Raw genomic sequence first — 16830 nt, 5'->3', positions numbered from 1 at the left:
TTAAAGCAAAAACGGTGTTCTTTATTGACAATTTATTGGCAATTGACAGCAATAATGTAAAACTGTTTTTAAAATGCAAAATAATGCATGCCGGATGATACAACAGTAACAGTGAAGGGTATATTGATAGGTATAAGTTAAAAAGGCTTGAAGCAAATATTACGCATGTGGAATGGCAAGAGATCCGCGTTCCAGATTGGGAAGGAAATACTAAGAAGCTGATAAAGGAGATATTTTAAACTCAACGGTTGTAATTCTCCTGCAGAGTTGTCAATTGAGTGATTAAAAAAAATAAAAAAAACATTTAAATTTGGTCGTAATTACAAAGTGGTGTTAAAAGGAAACTCAGCGTCCTTTGTAAAAGTTTGTAACTGGTATTTTGAGCTCTAGCTTGCCCGCTGCTAGAGAACTCTTGGCTCAGTTAACATTTGCCAAACCGAGCTATTAGTTCTCCTACAGTACAACTTATACACCTATATAGCTAACCTAAGAAATATTGAAAGTTGCTTGCGTGTCTTAAAAGCTAGAGGTCTTTCTGTCGTCGACAGCCTTCATTACAAATAATAAGCAGCTCTCTCTGTCGATAGAGATCTTCTGAAAACCAATGCAAACGTTACAAAGGAAAAAAAAAACCAACGTTAAAATTAAACTCAACATCCCTTGTACAAGGTTGTACCTGGAGTTTTGAGACCTATGCTGCCCGCTGCTAGAACAATCTTAGCTCAATTAAGATTTGTCATAGCAAGCAATGAGTTTTGCTACAGTTTACACATAAACTAAGACATATTCGTCACTTGTGTGAAGAGGGGTCTTTCTGTCGTCGCTGTCAACCTACATTACAAATAGTAAACAGCTCTCTCTGTTGAAAAAGATCTTCTGAAAACCAACGCTAAATGACCAACGGGCTTGTTACCAGACAGCGCATTTTTTCTCAGGATTCATGGGGGATCCTTTTGGGCATCTGTAAGCCTTGGCGAATTCGTCAAAGTTCGACAGAGGACCAATAACCCTGAGAGGAAAATCAAAGGAATAATTATTTAAGAGAATATCAAATCCTTGTTGGGATGACAGGAGAAAACGAAGGGGAAGAATACACGGAGGTCCCATGTCCCCTCTTTCCAATCCCCCTTACTTCTTCCCCCCTTTCCCCTGCTCCTTCGCCCCCTGCCCCACACCCACACACATGGTACGGTTCCTGCCCAGGCTGGAAGCGTGAGAGGGGGGGGGGAGAAAGGGGTCATCGAGAACCAAAGGTTTAGGCATACGTGCAGCGGGTATTTCATGAAATATCATTTAGAGCGTTACCTATACATTCCAGGACTATGTACTCCAAAGTCCACCTGTCTCATGGCTGTCTCAGGACGGTATTTGCTACACCAAATCTGGAATGGAAAAACGGCAAAGATGATCAGGATGGTCTTTATAGCTGGCTTTTCTGACACTTGGGCGTCTTACAATTATGTTAAAATCAATAAAAGTCTCCCTACGAAGAAAACTTGGTTGTGAAAAACAACAAAAGGCTGTCCACTCGTCGAAAATTCAAAAATGTACTATTGTTCTCCTAAGTACATTTAAAAACTCAAGTGAGTGTTGGCTAGTGTTTTCAAAAATACCAAAGATAGTTTTTTCTTGAAAGAATATATAATTAATGGCACTAAAATGTTCGGTTTCTTTGCACCTTTTCTGATAAAGATTTACATGCCCGTAAAATGTCTCAAACTCGCTCATCATTCATCAAGTTTATCGAAAGAAAATCGTGACGGTGACGGTGTTTGAATATCTGACTACTGTTATTTCTCTCTTTTCTTCTTCGTTTTAGCTTTGATTGAAAAGATACATCAAACATGTACAGTCGAGACAGTGTTTCACCACATTTAGTTCTTTTAATCTTTTTTTGAAATTTCAACAACATCATTATTTTATTTAGAAATGCAATTTACAAAACGTTTCAGCCAATGAAATATATACTTCGCTGCGCGTCGTATGTTATAATTGGCGCTTGAAATGTAGAATACGGTTTCTCTTGTTTGTTATAGTGCATGAAAACATTTAGTAATTATTTTTTGTTGCTGTTTCCATTGAAGCAAGAGTGGCTGCCGTTGGATTCAAGTCTAAGTTTCTCACCAGCACCAATCGTAATTGTAAGATTTAAGACTATATGGTGCTAGGTTTCCATAGCAAACGTGCCCCTCGAAAAAAAAGCGAAAAGAATTAAAAAAGGGCGCGGAAAATCCTTCACAAACCTGAGCGAACCCAAGGAAAAAGATCTGTTCATTAGTAAAATCTTCCATTCCAGGAAGCGGTGGTTCAGGACCTCGTCTCTTCTTCCAGTTCTGATAGGCCTGAGGACGGAAAGATTGCAGTGTGTTTATGTTAATCGTTTTGTCCGCTAAGTAAAAAGAGAACGAGCGATCGTGCGTGCGAGAGCGAGCGAGCGTGAGCGTGCAAGAGCGAGCGAGAGTGCGAGAGCGACGGAGGAGCACGAGTTTGTTCGCGCTTTAGCTCGACGATGTTAAAGACTGCACAGAAGATCTGTAATTAATCAAACACCATATTAATAGGCTCATAAAAACTGAATTGAGTATGTATTTCAGTTGGCGTAGAAATAAAGCGATATAACGCCGAACTGAACCACGTTCTTAGCTAATGAGAAATATTGATCGGCTCTAACAGAGGCGAGACATGTCGCAATTGAAGGAATCCAAAAAAAAAGCCCAGGTAATCATGGAGAACAAATTGCAGTTAAGGAGGAAATAAAATGCCAAAAGGAAAATAGACACTTTTTAAATCGAAAAGGAACTAAAGTAGAGCTAAACTAAGGTTTAAATAATAATAATAATTAAGGGAGAACTTGTCAAAGGAGCTCAGTCACGGTATTTGGAGTTATTTTGGCTACATACAAAATTACCGTTAAATGGTGGGAAACCTGAAAATAACAGTTTAACAAGATAGAAAAACACCAAAGAGATAATGATAAACTATAAAGGAACAAGGATGGCTAACGATGGAGAAGATCAACACGGATTACAAATGACGAATTTGAAAAAAGTGAGGCTAAACTTTCAACATGCGCAAATCGTGACGTAGCTCCTTTAAACTCGAATGGAATAAGGATGCATGGCAATAACATTTAGGAGTTAGAGGATATAGCCTGAGTAAAAAGCGAGTAACTTAAAACATAACAGAACTCTGAAAGCACGAAGATCTCGAGAATAAAATCATGATATTACTAGTACAACAAATGTTCTTTAAGGTCAAAGAGGAGCATACCTGAAAAGCCTGCTTGATGCCGCCATTATCGGCGATGTTTTCTCCAAGTGTTTGCTTACCGTTCAGCTGTGTAACGTGCAACAAATGTTAAATCAAATTAAGTGAAATGAAGTGCGACCATCGCAGTTATAATCGCTACTTATAATTAATTGAAGCAATAACAAATTGAGCCCGAAGAAACAGATTTTCTGAACTTCAACGAGATTCGTTCGAACCCACGATCTCTGAGTTAGCAGGGTTTTTTTTACCAACTCAGCTTTGAAGACCCGCTCATTGCGAGAAGCCCAAGTTATTGACTTCATCGAGGAAAGAAGAAACCATGGCATGAAAACGATGTGATTGGTGAACTGCGGAAATACAAATGAAGTAAATTTGTGATTTGAATTTTCTCAGTTCATATCATTATGCTTCATGTAACATATTGGAAACTTAAGCCCTTTTAAAACATACATTGGAAGTGATTTAAAATTTAAAAGAAAAAGAGCAAAAAAACAAACAAACAGGAAAAGAAAACAAACAAATAATAATAATAAAAAAACCAAAACAAAACAAATATGCCGGGACCAGGATTCGAACCTGGGTTACTGCGGCCACAACGCAGTGTCCTAACCACTAGACGATCGCGGCGAGCCACCGAGGAGGTGGATGAATGAGAAGTAGAATTGTTTCAATTTTAAACTGTAAAATGCGTAGCAGGTGTATTCATTACCAGTCTCCACGCATGATTGTGTTAGTTTCTCGCTAATTTGTCGAGTGCATAGGACGAGGCGTCCACATGCAAATTTTTGGGATAATTCTTTAATTTTCGTCCACGTATATTTTTTAAATTCGGCCTCTCGATGCGCGTTCTTATTTTGGAATTATCCGCTCGATTACTTAATGAACTGTTCTCCACTCGGTCCAGTGACTATTACTCAGAAATTTGTGCAGAATTCCATAATTGAAATTGGATACCTGTAATTGGACACCCACGTGATTACGGACCACTTACGAGACAACTAGACGCGCTAAAAAACCAATCAGAGTTGATAATTTTGGTTTAATTAAGATCGAAAATATCATTTTCCCTGCATCTGCACAAATTTGTGAATCAGCGTCAGGTGATTCAAACCATCTCTTAAGTAGGCGTCCCCTACCAATCATGGGTGAGTTTAGAATTTCTGTCACAGATACGGCGACAAACATTTAAAGGAGGTTTAAAGGAGGTTCAAAGGGTGACTTACGTTCTTTGTATGAAAGACGTATTTGGAATACTGGTCTACCAAGCACTGTGTTTTATTCTTGAAAGCAGAAATGGAGCTGTTCGACCACCATTTTTTAAGGTTTCCGTCTTTGTTGAACAGCCGCCCTAAAAACACAAAACATTTTTTTCCAGTGTGACCTTTCCTCGACTCCTGGTTTCAGAAAGGGAGGGAGCAGCGATGGGCGGGGGGGGGGGGGGGAGGGGTGGTTAAGAGGGGATAGAACTGCTATTAAATGATAATTATACTCTGCACTCGTAGCTATCGAATAAGATGTATGTAGTCTTACCATTGTCATCGAAACCGTGAGTAATTTCGTGTCCAACCACCATCCCGATTCCTCCATAGTTTAAGGCCCTAAACGGAATGATAATAAAATACATTGCAACAAATGAGGACGTAGAAAAATAGACGCAGGCGAACTGTGTGACTGACTAGGTGACTGAGTGACCGAGTGACTGAGTGGCTAGGTGACTAAGTGACTGACTGACAGACAGACAGACAGACAGACTTGACTGACAGACTGAAGGATGGCTGACGGACTGACTGACTGACGGACGGACGGACAGACAGACTGACTGACTGACTGACTGGCTTACTGACTGACTGACTGAATGACTGAATGACACCGCCTTCGACTGAAGAACTTTTAACTAACTTTCTGTAGTGGAAAACGAGTCAGTTTCCAGTTCATACTCACTTGGGGTATCGATGATCATAAAAAGGTTTCTGTAATATACCAGCAGGAAATGCTAAAGGCAGATGGAGTAAACAGGCGATTCATTGATGAGTTTATTATTTAGCTTCACAACAAGCAAGAACAACTATACTCATTTTTTTGCTCAATTCTTGTTCTATTTTGTGACAATGATCTCCCGATCTTTAGTGTTCCAAATTAGCATAGCAACGCTAAATACCATGACACTTCAATAAAATGATTTATCTTATTTCATATATATATATTTTTCGTGTATATCTGTATTGACCCGAGACGCCATCCTCATTTCTTTCATTTTTTCTAATTTTTTTCTGTTTTTTAGAAATAACTTACGACTGCTTTCGATTAAATTCTGCATACAACTAATGCTGTAGCTGCACAACTTTAGAACCCATTGCCTGGTAAAGAGGGAAAGACAGTGAGCTGACAGAGCTACGGAGAAACTTGAAGACGAAGTCACACTCACCTATTTTGTTATCAATCGACGAGTAGTAAGCGTTGACTGTGGGAGGTGTCATGGACCACCTGTCGTAAAACATAACGGGGTTATTTACTTGGCAAACGTTGGGATTAACGTGCAATGTTTAACATATTTCTTCGCTATCCTACCTCTCTTTGTCCACGGGCTTGCCCAGTTTGGCGTAATTTTTCAAGTTAAAATATGTGTAAGATTGCAGGATGTTTTTGAAATACTGATCCTTTTTAACGTCAAACTGTTTGAAAGACAAAGAAATGAAATCAGAATCATTAAGACAATTTAGTTTTCTTCCTCGGTAGGCAGGGAATTCAAAATGTATCCACCTTGATTTCGTACCTATGAAGTGTCCTAAAATTATCATGGAGAATCTGGGGGTCAATCTTTGTGCTCAAGTGACTTGTCACTTTCTATTGTAGCCATGCACTACCCAAGTTTTCAATTTACCTTCTTGTCTTAATGATATTATGCTAAGTTCCTTTCACTTTCTTTTCAGTCTTAACATTTGTATAAATTTCGACTTTTTTATGATTAACTTTAGCAATTTTCTGACATAAGTGACAAGTTTTAAAACTCAAGAGGACGGTTCAAAGATGAGAGATTAAAAAATGATTTTCTGAAAATACTTACCCCCTTAAACATCTTAGCCAACGCTGTTTTGTTTGTTAAGTATTCAGGATAGCCAATGTTTTCGCGTATTGCTTCAGCCTGTAAGAATATAAAATTGCATTTCATTTGACATTTCACCCGAGGAAAGACATAAACTACAACAAAAAATTGCATCTTTGAAAGTTCACGATTCTTTAATATGTGATTTTTCATGTCTTTTGCATTTGCCTTTTAGCGGAGCTCCCGCGCGCCGAAGGCGCGCGAGCAGGGCCCCATTCCTTAGAAATTTGGGTAAACCCATCAAGCCGAGAAAATTTGGTTATGATGTCACCGTACGAGCGAGCGAGCGAGCGAACGCCGTCCGTACAGACTCTGGGGGAGGGGGAGAGGAGCCTCGGGGTAACGCAAAGTGGGGAACCGAGAGATGCCATCTTTTTTTGGCGGGATTTTTAAAGAAAAGAAAACTCATTTCTATTTGTCTTGTCAACAAATGATAGCGGAGGTTGATCTAACGTTTTAAAGATGGGGTTGCACTGAAGCATAAAACAGAAACAGAAAGCAAGAATTAACAGGCAAAGAAGTAGCGAAGAAGATCGTGAAAGAGAGCGGGCCAACGCTGGGGAAGGAGGCGAAACAGTACTGAACACTGCCGTGAATTATAGCGAGTCAAGGACTAGAGAAAGGGGATGAAATAAAACGGAACAATGCCGTGAAGCAAAGCTAATGAGGACTATAGAAAGGAGACGAAATACCCGACGACTACAGAACTGTTCGAGTTAATTCGCGCGTCGAGATGCTGTGCAGCCGAGCAAGAAAAGTCACATGATTAACATCAGGTGACGAACTAGAGAACTGTGTGTTTAGAGTAGTTGCAAAACAGAAAACACGGCGGAAAAAAGTGGTTGATTCGTTGATCTATCGAAAAGATTAGATCAGTTCGGTTCTGCCTGGAAGATTTACACTGGCCGAAGTGAATTGCCAACTTGAGGTAAGTGACGTTTGTTGTGCCGTTTGCTATGGAAATTATGAAGTTGCCTCGGCGAGATAAGCTTATTTTTAATAGGAATCCTTTTTAAAGTCTTCCTTATTTGAAGCCATGCTGTGAGGCATTTTATAAATTACATAGGTTTAATCGCGCTCATAACAATAACACGTGAGTGGCTTCGTGGAGGTTGTTGTAAGCAGTTGTAAGTTGCAAATTGTAAACAAATCAAGTTTTGTCTCGAGTTTCGTCGTCACGTTTAAAAAAAAAACCTGTATTTGTAAACACTGCCGGGCGAGTTTTGAAGTTTTCTCTGTGTTAGTTGGCACAACCGCTTCCTAGACTACAAAAATTTCTTAAACCAAGATAGGTCAACAAACCATTTTAAGCCGAAGCGAACAAGATTTTCTAAATTTACTTTTGACGTTCCTCTGTGAATATTTACGTCTTGTGATTACAAAGTGTTTCCTCGTTTTGTTAGTTCAATTTATTCGATTTGGTGAAATGCTTGGGGGGGAATTTCCAGTTTAATTTGGTTGAAGACTGGTAAAGCAGTACCGCCGATAAAATGACTGCAAAGCTAAATTAAGCCGTCGGCAAAAATACACACTGTGATATTTAAATCTATACTTAAACGTGAATAATTGTTAAACTTTAACACTGCAAGCTTAAACGAATTTTCTTCATCCTTTCTTTCATTCGGCCATCCTTCATTGAGAAGGGATTTGCTGTTTGATACTGAGATGTAGTGATATGCATATTGTGTTTATATTATGTAGATTTCCTCGTTTTATTTTAATTGTTGTTGTCCAGTTAGTTCGTCTTGGTGAAATGCTTGTGGTCGAAATGTCGAGTAGACGATTATGCATGTAAACCCTGTCGGCAAATAAAGCTCTACTTCGATTTTGATTTGCTATTTCATTTTATTAGTGCGACTGCTTTTGGTTGGGGGTACATAGCCCCTATTTTCCTAATGAGATGTTATTCCCCAGTGTGGTATTTACACTTGGAAATGTTCCATAAAAGTAAGATAGTACTAATTAAAAACAAAATGCTAAGAGCTTTACTCAATAATGAACAGTGAAAATGACATTTACACACTTAGAAAAAAATTAGGGCGTAGAAGTCCTTGCCCTGACCATTTCTCGGTAATAAAAATAACTTTTACATATATACATTCAAAATTTAGTTGGTGAGAGTGCATTCCTTGCTCCACTCTCTCTCTCTCTGCTCTCTTCTTCACACTAATTTTGATTTGATTTGATTTTTTTTGATTCACTAACTTATTAACCAAGTGTCACTGACTGTTTTCTTTGTTGTGCTTTACTTTTTTGTTCGTCGAAGAAAGTTTTGGTTTCTTCCTGGCTGTTTCCTTTGTTCTGTCCAGTACCAATTCGTTTGTGATATAACTTTGTGAATTCTCTATTCTCATAAAATTTTATCTCGTCAGGGTAATAGAATGCACTCTCAGAGTATTCAATCATTGTTTTCAGTCGCGACAATTTTCAGGAAAAAAGCAGTGGTTTTCTTAATTTCCTTTTGCTTTGTTTTAAGACCTTTTAGCAGGCCGGTAATTGGCCCATGGGCATTACAGGAGAATAATTTTTAAGTAAAGAGTTAGATTCATTTCAGTGTTAAGTATTTTAAAATTATTACATATTGGACATTTCATTTTTATATTTGTCACACGTGATGTTTTACGATTTTACCGACGTATACATGTACATGTACCATGTAAATGGAAATAATGTACTAGCTAGAAAATCAGACCGTGCATTACATTGGCTCAAAACGCAAACCATATATAACAAATGTATGTAAAAGATATTTTTTATAACAGAGAACTGGACAGGGCAAGAACTTCTCCTTCTTTTGTAAATCTATTAATTCCTCTCAGCCCTGTCAAAATGTCTCAGGAACCTTCATTTTTGCAACCTAGAGTCCATTATTTTTCACCATACCTGACACAGAAACTCACCAAATCCTAACAAATAACTAACATGGGTGTATCTCTGGCCTTTACTTTGTATTAAATGATTGCATATTCTGTTATCCTGCCTAATAACTGCTAGAAACAATTTTGACAGAGCTGTTTCAACAGTTTCAGTCAAATTGATTTCCAGTTAAACAGCACTACATGTAGCAGTGTTATAATGAGTGTGAACTTTATGGAGGGTTTTAAAGGTTTATTATTATTTTTTTTATGAGAACAGAAGACAACAAAATATACATGTGTATACAGTTATAACCTGATGTTGGTGTTGGTTGTGAATTGCAATTCGTATTAGTCATCCTATTACAGGTAAGGGGAAAAAGTTCAGAATGTTCAGAACGTCTCTTTCACCAGCACACCTGGATTCTACCGGTGCAATCACTGAGTCATTATATATATATAATGTAATAACATAATGAATTGAAGATTTCATCAGCTTAACTTAAGTGCTCAATAGGTAAACTAGAGCGATGTGTAGATTTTCAGAGTTGGATTATTTGGTCGAAGGTAAGACCGTGCTTGCTTAGCTTTACCAATCATATCTCTGCATGTCACGCCACTGGGCATTGTTCTGTATTTTCAAATGTTGTATATCTTCTTACGTATCCGTTATTTTTGGCAGTTGCCTGATGATTGCTTCGCAAGGAACATGAAACTCTGAGTAGCAATAAATGTCTTCGACCAAATAATCCAACTCTGAAAATCTATATATATTATATGTATATACATATATGTATATACACACACAGAGAAATGTAAAGTTATGAACTTAACATTAAAATCTGACATTTGAATGCCTCCTTTGCTAAAGTTAGTCACCATTTACTTATCATTCCCTGTGAATTCATAGAGAATTACCACCTAATGTGGAAGTCCTGTCTTCAAGTGAGGGAAAATGACACTGCAAAAAGTTACAAAAAAAGTTACAATGGAAGTAAAAAGAATTGTGAATGTCGATCGTGACTTGGTGTACATTGTACATCATGTAAAGGTATGTGGTGAGTGCCAAAGGCATAACATTTCATGCATTTGCCTTTTCAGGATTATTTAACAGTGACATTTTAAAAGATGTGATCAGAAAAATAATGAGTATTGTCAAGGCAGTACCAGTTTATGGACGGCATATGCAGACAGTAAGAGGTGCTGTAAGCATTACCAGGTAATTAAGTTAGTTTTATGCTTATGACTTCTTGTACTTGGATTTTGTGTCATTTTGTCACAAGAATAGGTAATGAAAGATGCATTAGTTGACGCAATTTATTTTCAAAGGCAAACTTAAAAGTCTGCCTATGGTGGATACCAGTTGTGTGTAAAGTGAATGTAAAGCAAACACACTGTTAAAGATGTACGTGCATGTTAATATTGAATAATCTGAAATTTCAGCGAGTTTGAAAATATATTGTATCTATGACAGTTCTGAGGTGAGGGCTGTTACATGTACATGTAAATGGCTCATGCTCGATTTTTCACTTGTTATGATTTAGCTGCCAGTATGTTCTGTAAATTAATTTTAATAGTCATCTGTTGGTGTGCTACGATTTACACTAATATTTAACCAAATAATGTACAGTGTAAATTAATTAACCAAATTATGCTGTTTTCAGTTGACCAATGCTACTACATGACTACATTGTAATGTGATGCTGAAGCACACAAATTTACAAACATGCCCGGTGTCAACTTGTCAAATGTATGAACTGGCCAGCCAGTCTAGATTACAAAACTTTCTGAAAGTTTGCCTTACCAGGTAAGATATTTCTTAAAGCATATTTTGTAATTAATGATTTCTCAGACATTGTTTTCTTCAAGAAAAGATTCATACCCCATATGGAGGTTTTTTTCTTTAAGAGCTCCCTCCTCCTGTTACTTTGGAATTTCTAATAACTGGCCATGAATGGGTGTTGGGTGTAAATATCTTCTGGAACTGCACACTCTGATTAAGTCAGCAACAACATCAGTATTTATCCAGTGACAAAGTCCGATTTTCAGATTTTCCACAGCCTGGATGGCCCTTTGATTGGGACTGTGCACACTGTTGTACTGCAATGTTCCAGTTTCTTGTTTAAACCAAATTGTATGTGCGCTCAAAAGCAAGTCGCCAAGTTCATAACAGTTATATATGTTTGCTTTGCATCTCAGGGTAGAGCCTGCCACTGTGAAAGTTTTGGTACCATCCCCCTAGCATTTGATTCACTACTGTAGACACTCAGTAAACAACTAGCAATGAAGTACACTGTATATCAATGAAAGGAATGTCATTTGTTGGTTATAAATTATAATTGATATGTCTTTGTATGTTCAGTGGTGTTCAAGTAGCAGCTATACACAGAATGATTACATCCCTGTTCCTGTCAGTCAATATACCAACAGTGTACACATGGGCAGCCTGGATAAAAACATCAAATATTTTCAAAGCAACCATGGCCAGGTGAGATCTTTCTAAAGAAATATAAATTCAAGGTCCTTATGATTGCTTATAGGGATTGATTTTTATTGTAAACAATATCTTTCTGAGTGTATTTTTCTTGTGTACTAATTGTTGTAGAACACAGAGACCACTGTCATGACAGAGATATTAATGTGTGAAAAGTTCCATAAAAAATGCACTGGGAGCAAATTAAATCATCATAGATGCAGCTTCTGAGAGATCCCCAATATTAATGAAACATACATTGTACATTCATGTAAAAGAGTTCAATATTTTATGACTTAAGATTGTAATGCTTTGTTTGGTTTCTCTATATTCACAGACAACTTGATGCCATATTAATTTCTACACTAAGTTCATTGAACAAACTGACTTGGAAGTTGAGTTCTGCAACCCATACTGAGAGAAGTAATATCATACAGCTGTAGCTGCAACATTGTGACACATGAACTGTATTACATTATTAAGAAACACCTATGATACATGTATTAACTAATTATTTAAAGTGTCTGTTAAATTAATCAGTTTTTCTGAGAGATAGTTTACTCATTATGTCATGGTTTATTAAAATAATTGCTTTTTTGGCTTAAAAATGATATTTATTGTGCTTGGTTTATGTTGCTCTTAAATCAATTTTGTGATAACCTGCATTGGGCATGGCATAGATTAATATTTTGCCAACACGAAATGGAGAACTGGGTCCTCAGCAAAGTTGCAGGATTAGTATTTTTGCAGAAAGAAAGAGTCGCGAAATTTGACATTCTACCGACAGCCTTGCCATTCGCAACGTCCAATAAGGTTAATTTGATCCCTAGTGATGTACAAATAGTGTTCTCTAATTTATAAATTATTTCAATCTGTTGTTTAAATGATTGCCTTATAACCTCCTGTCCAGCTTTGGTGCATGCAGGATATTGATGTATTGTTTATCCATTTTGCTGTAAATTATCTTTAATTGATGTGTCAATCAAAACATATCTTGGATATGCTGGCTTTTTCTGACAAATGTACCTATGCCTCATAATCTTTGTGTACGTTTGGTTGTGTAGTGCAGACAAAATACACGTACATAATATAACTTACTTATAGCTTACCTATAATTCTTGGTATAATTTAATCGTAACAAAATTAATTAATGGAACCCAATAACAGCTCCTGTAGTGCACAATCTCAGTCGAGAAAAAGAACAAATCACATTGGAATTGAATAATAAAATTATTATCAGAAGCCTATGCAAGTATTCATGATCAGCAACACAATATCATATTTATCGTTCATGCCAGAGTGATTTTGCTTATACTTATACTTTGAGAGATGGTGCAAACCCTTTCAGCAGGAGGAGACTCCATACAAAAATGATGATAGCTAACTGTCTTTGGGGATCAAGTTAGAAAACAAAACTTTTTAACTTTTTACATGTGTATACTACTTTGGTATTTTTGTGAGATTTCATTTGGTAGAAATTTGGGGACTGAGTATATTATAACCACTGCATTTCAGTCATACCCCACAACAAAAAAATGTGTAAACTTCTTTTGTGCGGGAGTCCCAGTTGTTCACTAAGAAAGAATATAATGATTAACAACAATGTCTTGTCTTTCTCAATAAGAAAGAACAGGAAATGCCACCAAAAATCACAGAAGACAGTTCTGTTATGTGATCAACATTTTTGGTGGCTCCCCTGAAATGCTTGAAATCATGGCTCTATTTTCATCATCACACCATCTTACACCTCGATCTGCTGATGTAATCCTAGTTCGGGCTGAAACTATAAAATCGCTCGCAGTTTACTTCACATACATGTACATCTTGGATTATTTTCATCAGTAACAACATTCCAAAATATAACTCACGAGCTCCACTTTTAGGCTTGGCTAAATCTATATATTATTTTCTCTTACAACGTTGAACTCTAATGTACACTTAATTACTGGTCGAGAGGGAATCAGTGAGTTATGTTTCTGAAAAGCTCGATGTTTCTCCTGACCCCGTCTCGGGTATTTAAAAACATCTGATCATTTAAAAACGAACTTGATCAAGTTCACATTTATGAACGGTCTAGATGCCATTTTTGAGGGATTTTCTTATACTTCATTTCAAGTTCATATAAAATGACAAATTTTCATGTACTGAAATACGACAAGTTTATATATTTATTGTTTATCGTATTTTTTACTTTACAGAACTACCGTGATACTTTAAAACACGATATTTCTATTTACAAAATTGTAGTAAATTATTTAGTATGGGTCACCAATACAAATACCACTACAAGTTTACTTTTGAATTGATAGTCAAAAACTTGGATCAATCCAAGGTATGGATGTTATACCTCAGGTCTGAGGTATGGATGTTATACCTCAGGTCTGAGGTATGGATGTTATACCTCAAGTCTGAGGTATGCATGTTATACCTCAGGTCTGAGGTATGGATGTTATACCTCAGGTCTGAGGTATGGATGTTATACCTCAGGTCTGAGGTATGGATGTTATACCTCAGGTCTGAGGTATGGATGTTATACCTCAAGTTTTAGGTATGGATGTTATACCTCAGGTCTGAGGTATGGGTGTTATACCTCAGTTCTTAGGTGTGGATGTTATACTGCAGATATAAGGTATGGATGTTATACTACAGATCTAAGGTATGGATGTTATACCTCAGGTCTGAGATATGGGTCTTATACCTCAGGTCTGAGATATGGATGTTATACCTCAGGTCTGAGGTATGGATGTTATACCTCAGGTCTTAGGTATGGATGTTATACCTCAGGTCTGAGGTATGGATGTTATACCTCAGGTCTGAGGTATAGATATCATACTCCAGGTCTGAGGTATGGATTTAGTAAGTGACAATTTTTCCCCTGTAAATCTTTACAGTCATAGAAAATTTAGAAAGTATTTTCATTGATGAAAATATTCTATTCGATTCTTATACCTGTTAAACGTATACACAAATTTTGAAGGTTTTGTATTTACGATTTGACGTAGAAAATGCTAGTATATGAAGTAGACTTCATTTAAGCTTGAAAATCATCATTTTAAAAAGGGGTATAATAAATACGGCAAATTTAGTTTAAAATATATCATTCAAAATGGACAATTTTCCTTCACCACCAAAATTGCAGCAAGTAAATGGATTACACGTTAGTGAAAATGGATGAAAAATAGCACACAACTTTTCTAGTGTACCTGAAAAACAACAAAAAATAAAGGCAAACTCCCGGTAGTATATGAATATGGCATGAATCAAGCCAAATTTCTTTTTTAGTATGTGAAATACCCATGAAACAAGCCATAAAACGGTTTACAATTAAAAGTTCACATTTCTTTGATCAAGTTCGTTTCTAAATGATGGCGTGTTTAAAGTAAACTGACGGTTTCCCAAGAGATCAGTTATTAAAAGCAAAATGTCATCAACTGGCTTAAACACAGAGAACGATCAAGAATGCCTCCATAACTGTAACAGTGGGCAGTAGGAACACACCTCGGGTGAGGTAACATAATGGGATATATGCAGTGTGAAACACCGCTACAGAAAAGTCCCAATAGCTCGCCAGTACCAATCTCTATTCCCTAGTGAACAGAGTCAATAAGAGACAAGTGTCTTTCTCTGGTCTTGCTTAAGAACACACCACAGTCACCTCAGCTAGCACTTCAATCCGGAAAATTCGATGTCTACCTTAACAACGCGCAATTCATAATGCCCCTGCGCCGGCCACAACGAGTAATAGTTGAGTTCGTCGCAGAAAATTTTGCTCTTCTTAAAATCTCATTGAAACTTGAACTAAAATGTAGATGAGCGGAATACCTTGTCTTTTGCTCTTTGTTTAGTTTTCTCATCCATCCACTCCACCTTTTCTAAATTGGCAAGAAATACCCGCCTGATGTCGTGAATCATCTCTTCAGCCTGCAAAACGAAGTTAAAGGTGACAGAACGATCTCCAATGAATGGAAGGTGGGAGGCGGGGAGGGGGGGGGGGGTCGATGGGAGAGGCGGTGACGCGTGACGTCACAAAGGGTGCTACCTTATTTCCTTTGAGGTTAGTCCATGGCGTATGACGATGACGAGATATGACGCACCAAGGACGTCATTATTTCCAAACAGCCCCCATCATGGATCGTGGTTTTATGGTTGTTATATAACGTTAAACAACGTCCAAAACTGGCTCAAAAATTTTAAAACGTATAAAGAGGCTACAAATGACTAAAAATTAAAAGATTCCTCTCACAATATAGCTTTATGGAAACATCAAGATTCTTGGTCAATGATATGTCATAGCAAATTGTACCCAGATACATTTTAGAGAAAAAGTCAACGTTCAAAGTTAGTGAGGGCTTCAAGTCCCCCGAACCGGTCTGAATAGGATACTGTAAAATTCCGGATATAAGCTTCCCTCGTTTATAAGCCCCCTCCCCCACCGGATATAAGCCTTACCTTACTTTGTGTACCTCACCATACCAGCCGGTATTTTAGAAAGGGCTTTACTTTGCGCACTTGTGTTTCTTGCTTCCAAGAACATAAAACTCTCAAACATCGACATCTTTTTACACTGTTAGATGTCGGTTTCATCAGCTTATTTCAAAACGCTGCTGCTGCTGTTTTTAATACCCGTTATTAACTCCCCCTCCGGATATAAGCCCCTCGTCCCGGTATATAAGTCCACCAAAACCCTTATGATGCCCTATAAGCCCAGGGCTTTTTTTACGGAATGCCTGTTACCTACCGACTTCTTGCTCTCCCCTTCAAATGTCTCGTCAACAAACAGCAGACCAAATGCCATGCCAAACGAGCTATCTACCACACTAAGACAATCTTGCCAGCGTGGATCTTCGGCGGTGGTCCCCGATATAGCTTGGCGATAATTTTTGAAAACCTCTCTAAACTTGAAGTTCAAATGTGAAGAGAAACGAAGTACCACATGCCACATCATGTAATTAGCGATCACTCTGAAAACGCGGATAAACAGAAACTGTTCAGTCTCTACGGTAGCAGTTTCGCCAACATAACTCATACACAATGGACAAAATAATAAAGATTTTATTATTAATATATAGTTAAAGAAATAGAAAACATGTACTGTGTTTCTATCGAAATTTTAGTACAAATCCACTAAC

General features: G+C 37.4%; 2 protein-coding genes across 11 annotated transcripts in view; one reads left to right on the top strand and one right to left on the bottom strand.

Moving 5' to 3' along the window:
- Positions 1–16830, bottom strand: part of LOC110040240 (endothelin-converting enzyme homolog) — a 44579-nt gene continuing 27749 nt past the window's right edge. For all 6 annotated transcript variants that reach the window (XM_089283633.1, XM_089283637.1, XM_089283635.1 and 3 more), the window contains 12 exons: positions 16440–16662; positions 15524–15622; positions 6335–6412; positions 5839–5942; positions 5696–5754; positions 5212–5263; positions 4801–4868; positions 4494–4618; positions 3271–3336; positions 2244–2342; positions 1306–1382; positions 1–1009 (listed from right to left, as the gene is read on the bottom strand). In XM_089283633.1, coding sequence (XP_089139759.1) covers positions 910–1009; positions 1306–1382; positions 2244–2342; positions 3271–3336; positions 4494–4618; positions 4801–4868; positions 5212–5263; positions 5696–5754; positions 5839–5942; positions 6335–6412; positions 15524–15622; positions 16440–16662 — 1150 coding nt within the window. In that variant the 3' untranslated portion in view covers positions 1–909. The remainder of the gene's footprint in view (positions 1010–1305; positions 1383–2243; positions 2343–3270; positions 3337–4493; positions 4619–4800; positions 4869–5211; positions 5264–5695; positions 5755–5838; positions 5943–6334; positions 6413–15523; positions 15623–16439; positions 16663–16830) is intronic.
- LOC149116502 (uncharacterized) lies at positions 6666–12948 on the top strand. 5 transcript variants are annotated; one of them, XM_089283745.1, is made up of 6 exons: positions 6666–7301; positions 9509–9597; positions 10330–10447; positions 10893–11035; positions 11591–11716; positions 12039–12948. In XM_089283745.1, the coding sequence occupies exons 4-6, from the start codon at positions 10929–10931 to the stop codon at positions 12142–12144; spliced, it is 339 nt and encodes a 112-aa protein (XP_089139871.1). In that variant the 5' UTR covers positions 6666–7301; positions 9509–9597; positions 10330–10447; positions 10893–10928; the 3' UTR covers positions 12145–12948. The 5 variants fall into 5 exon arrangements, with proteins under 5 accessions (XP_089139871.1, XP_089139870.1, XP_089139873.1 ...); XM_089283744.1 differs by having other exon boundaries at positions 9509–10447; XM_089283747.1 differs by lacking the exon at positions 10893–11035 and having other exon boundaries at positions 6668–7301.

This window comes from Orbicella faveolata, unplaced genomic scaffold (genome assembly GCF_042242905.1).
Source record: "Orbicella faveolata isolate gen_17 unplaced genomic scaffold, um_ofav_v1 contig_12, whole genome shotgun sequence".
NCBI lineage: Eukaryota > Metazoa > Cnidaria > Anthozoa > Scleractinia > Merulinidae > Orbicella > Orbicella faveolata.
The sequence above is the reverse complement of the archived record's forward strand: the minus strand, read 5'-3'. Positions and strand labels throughout refer to the sequence as shown.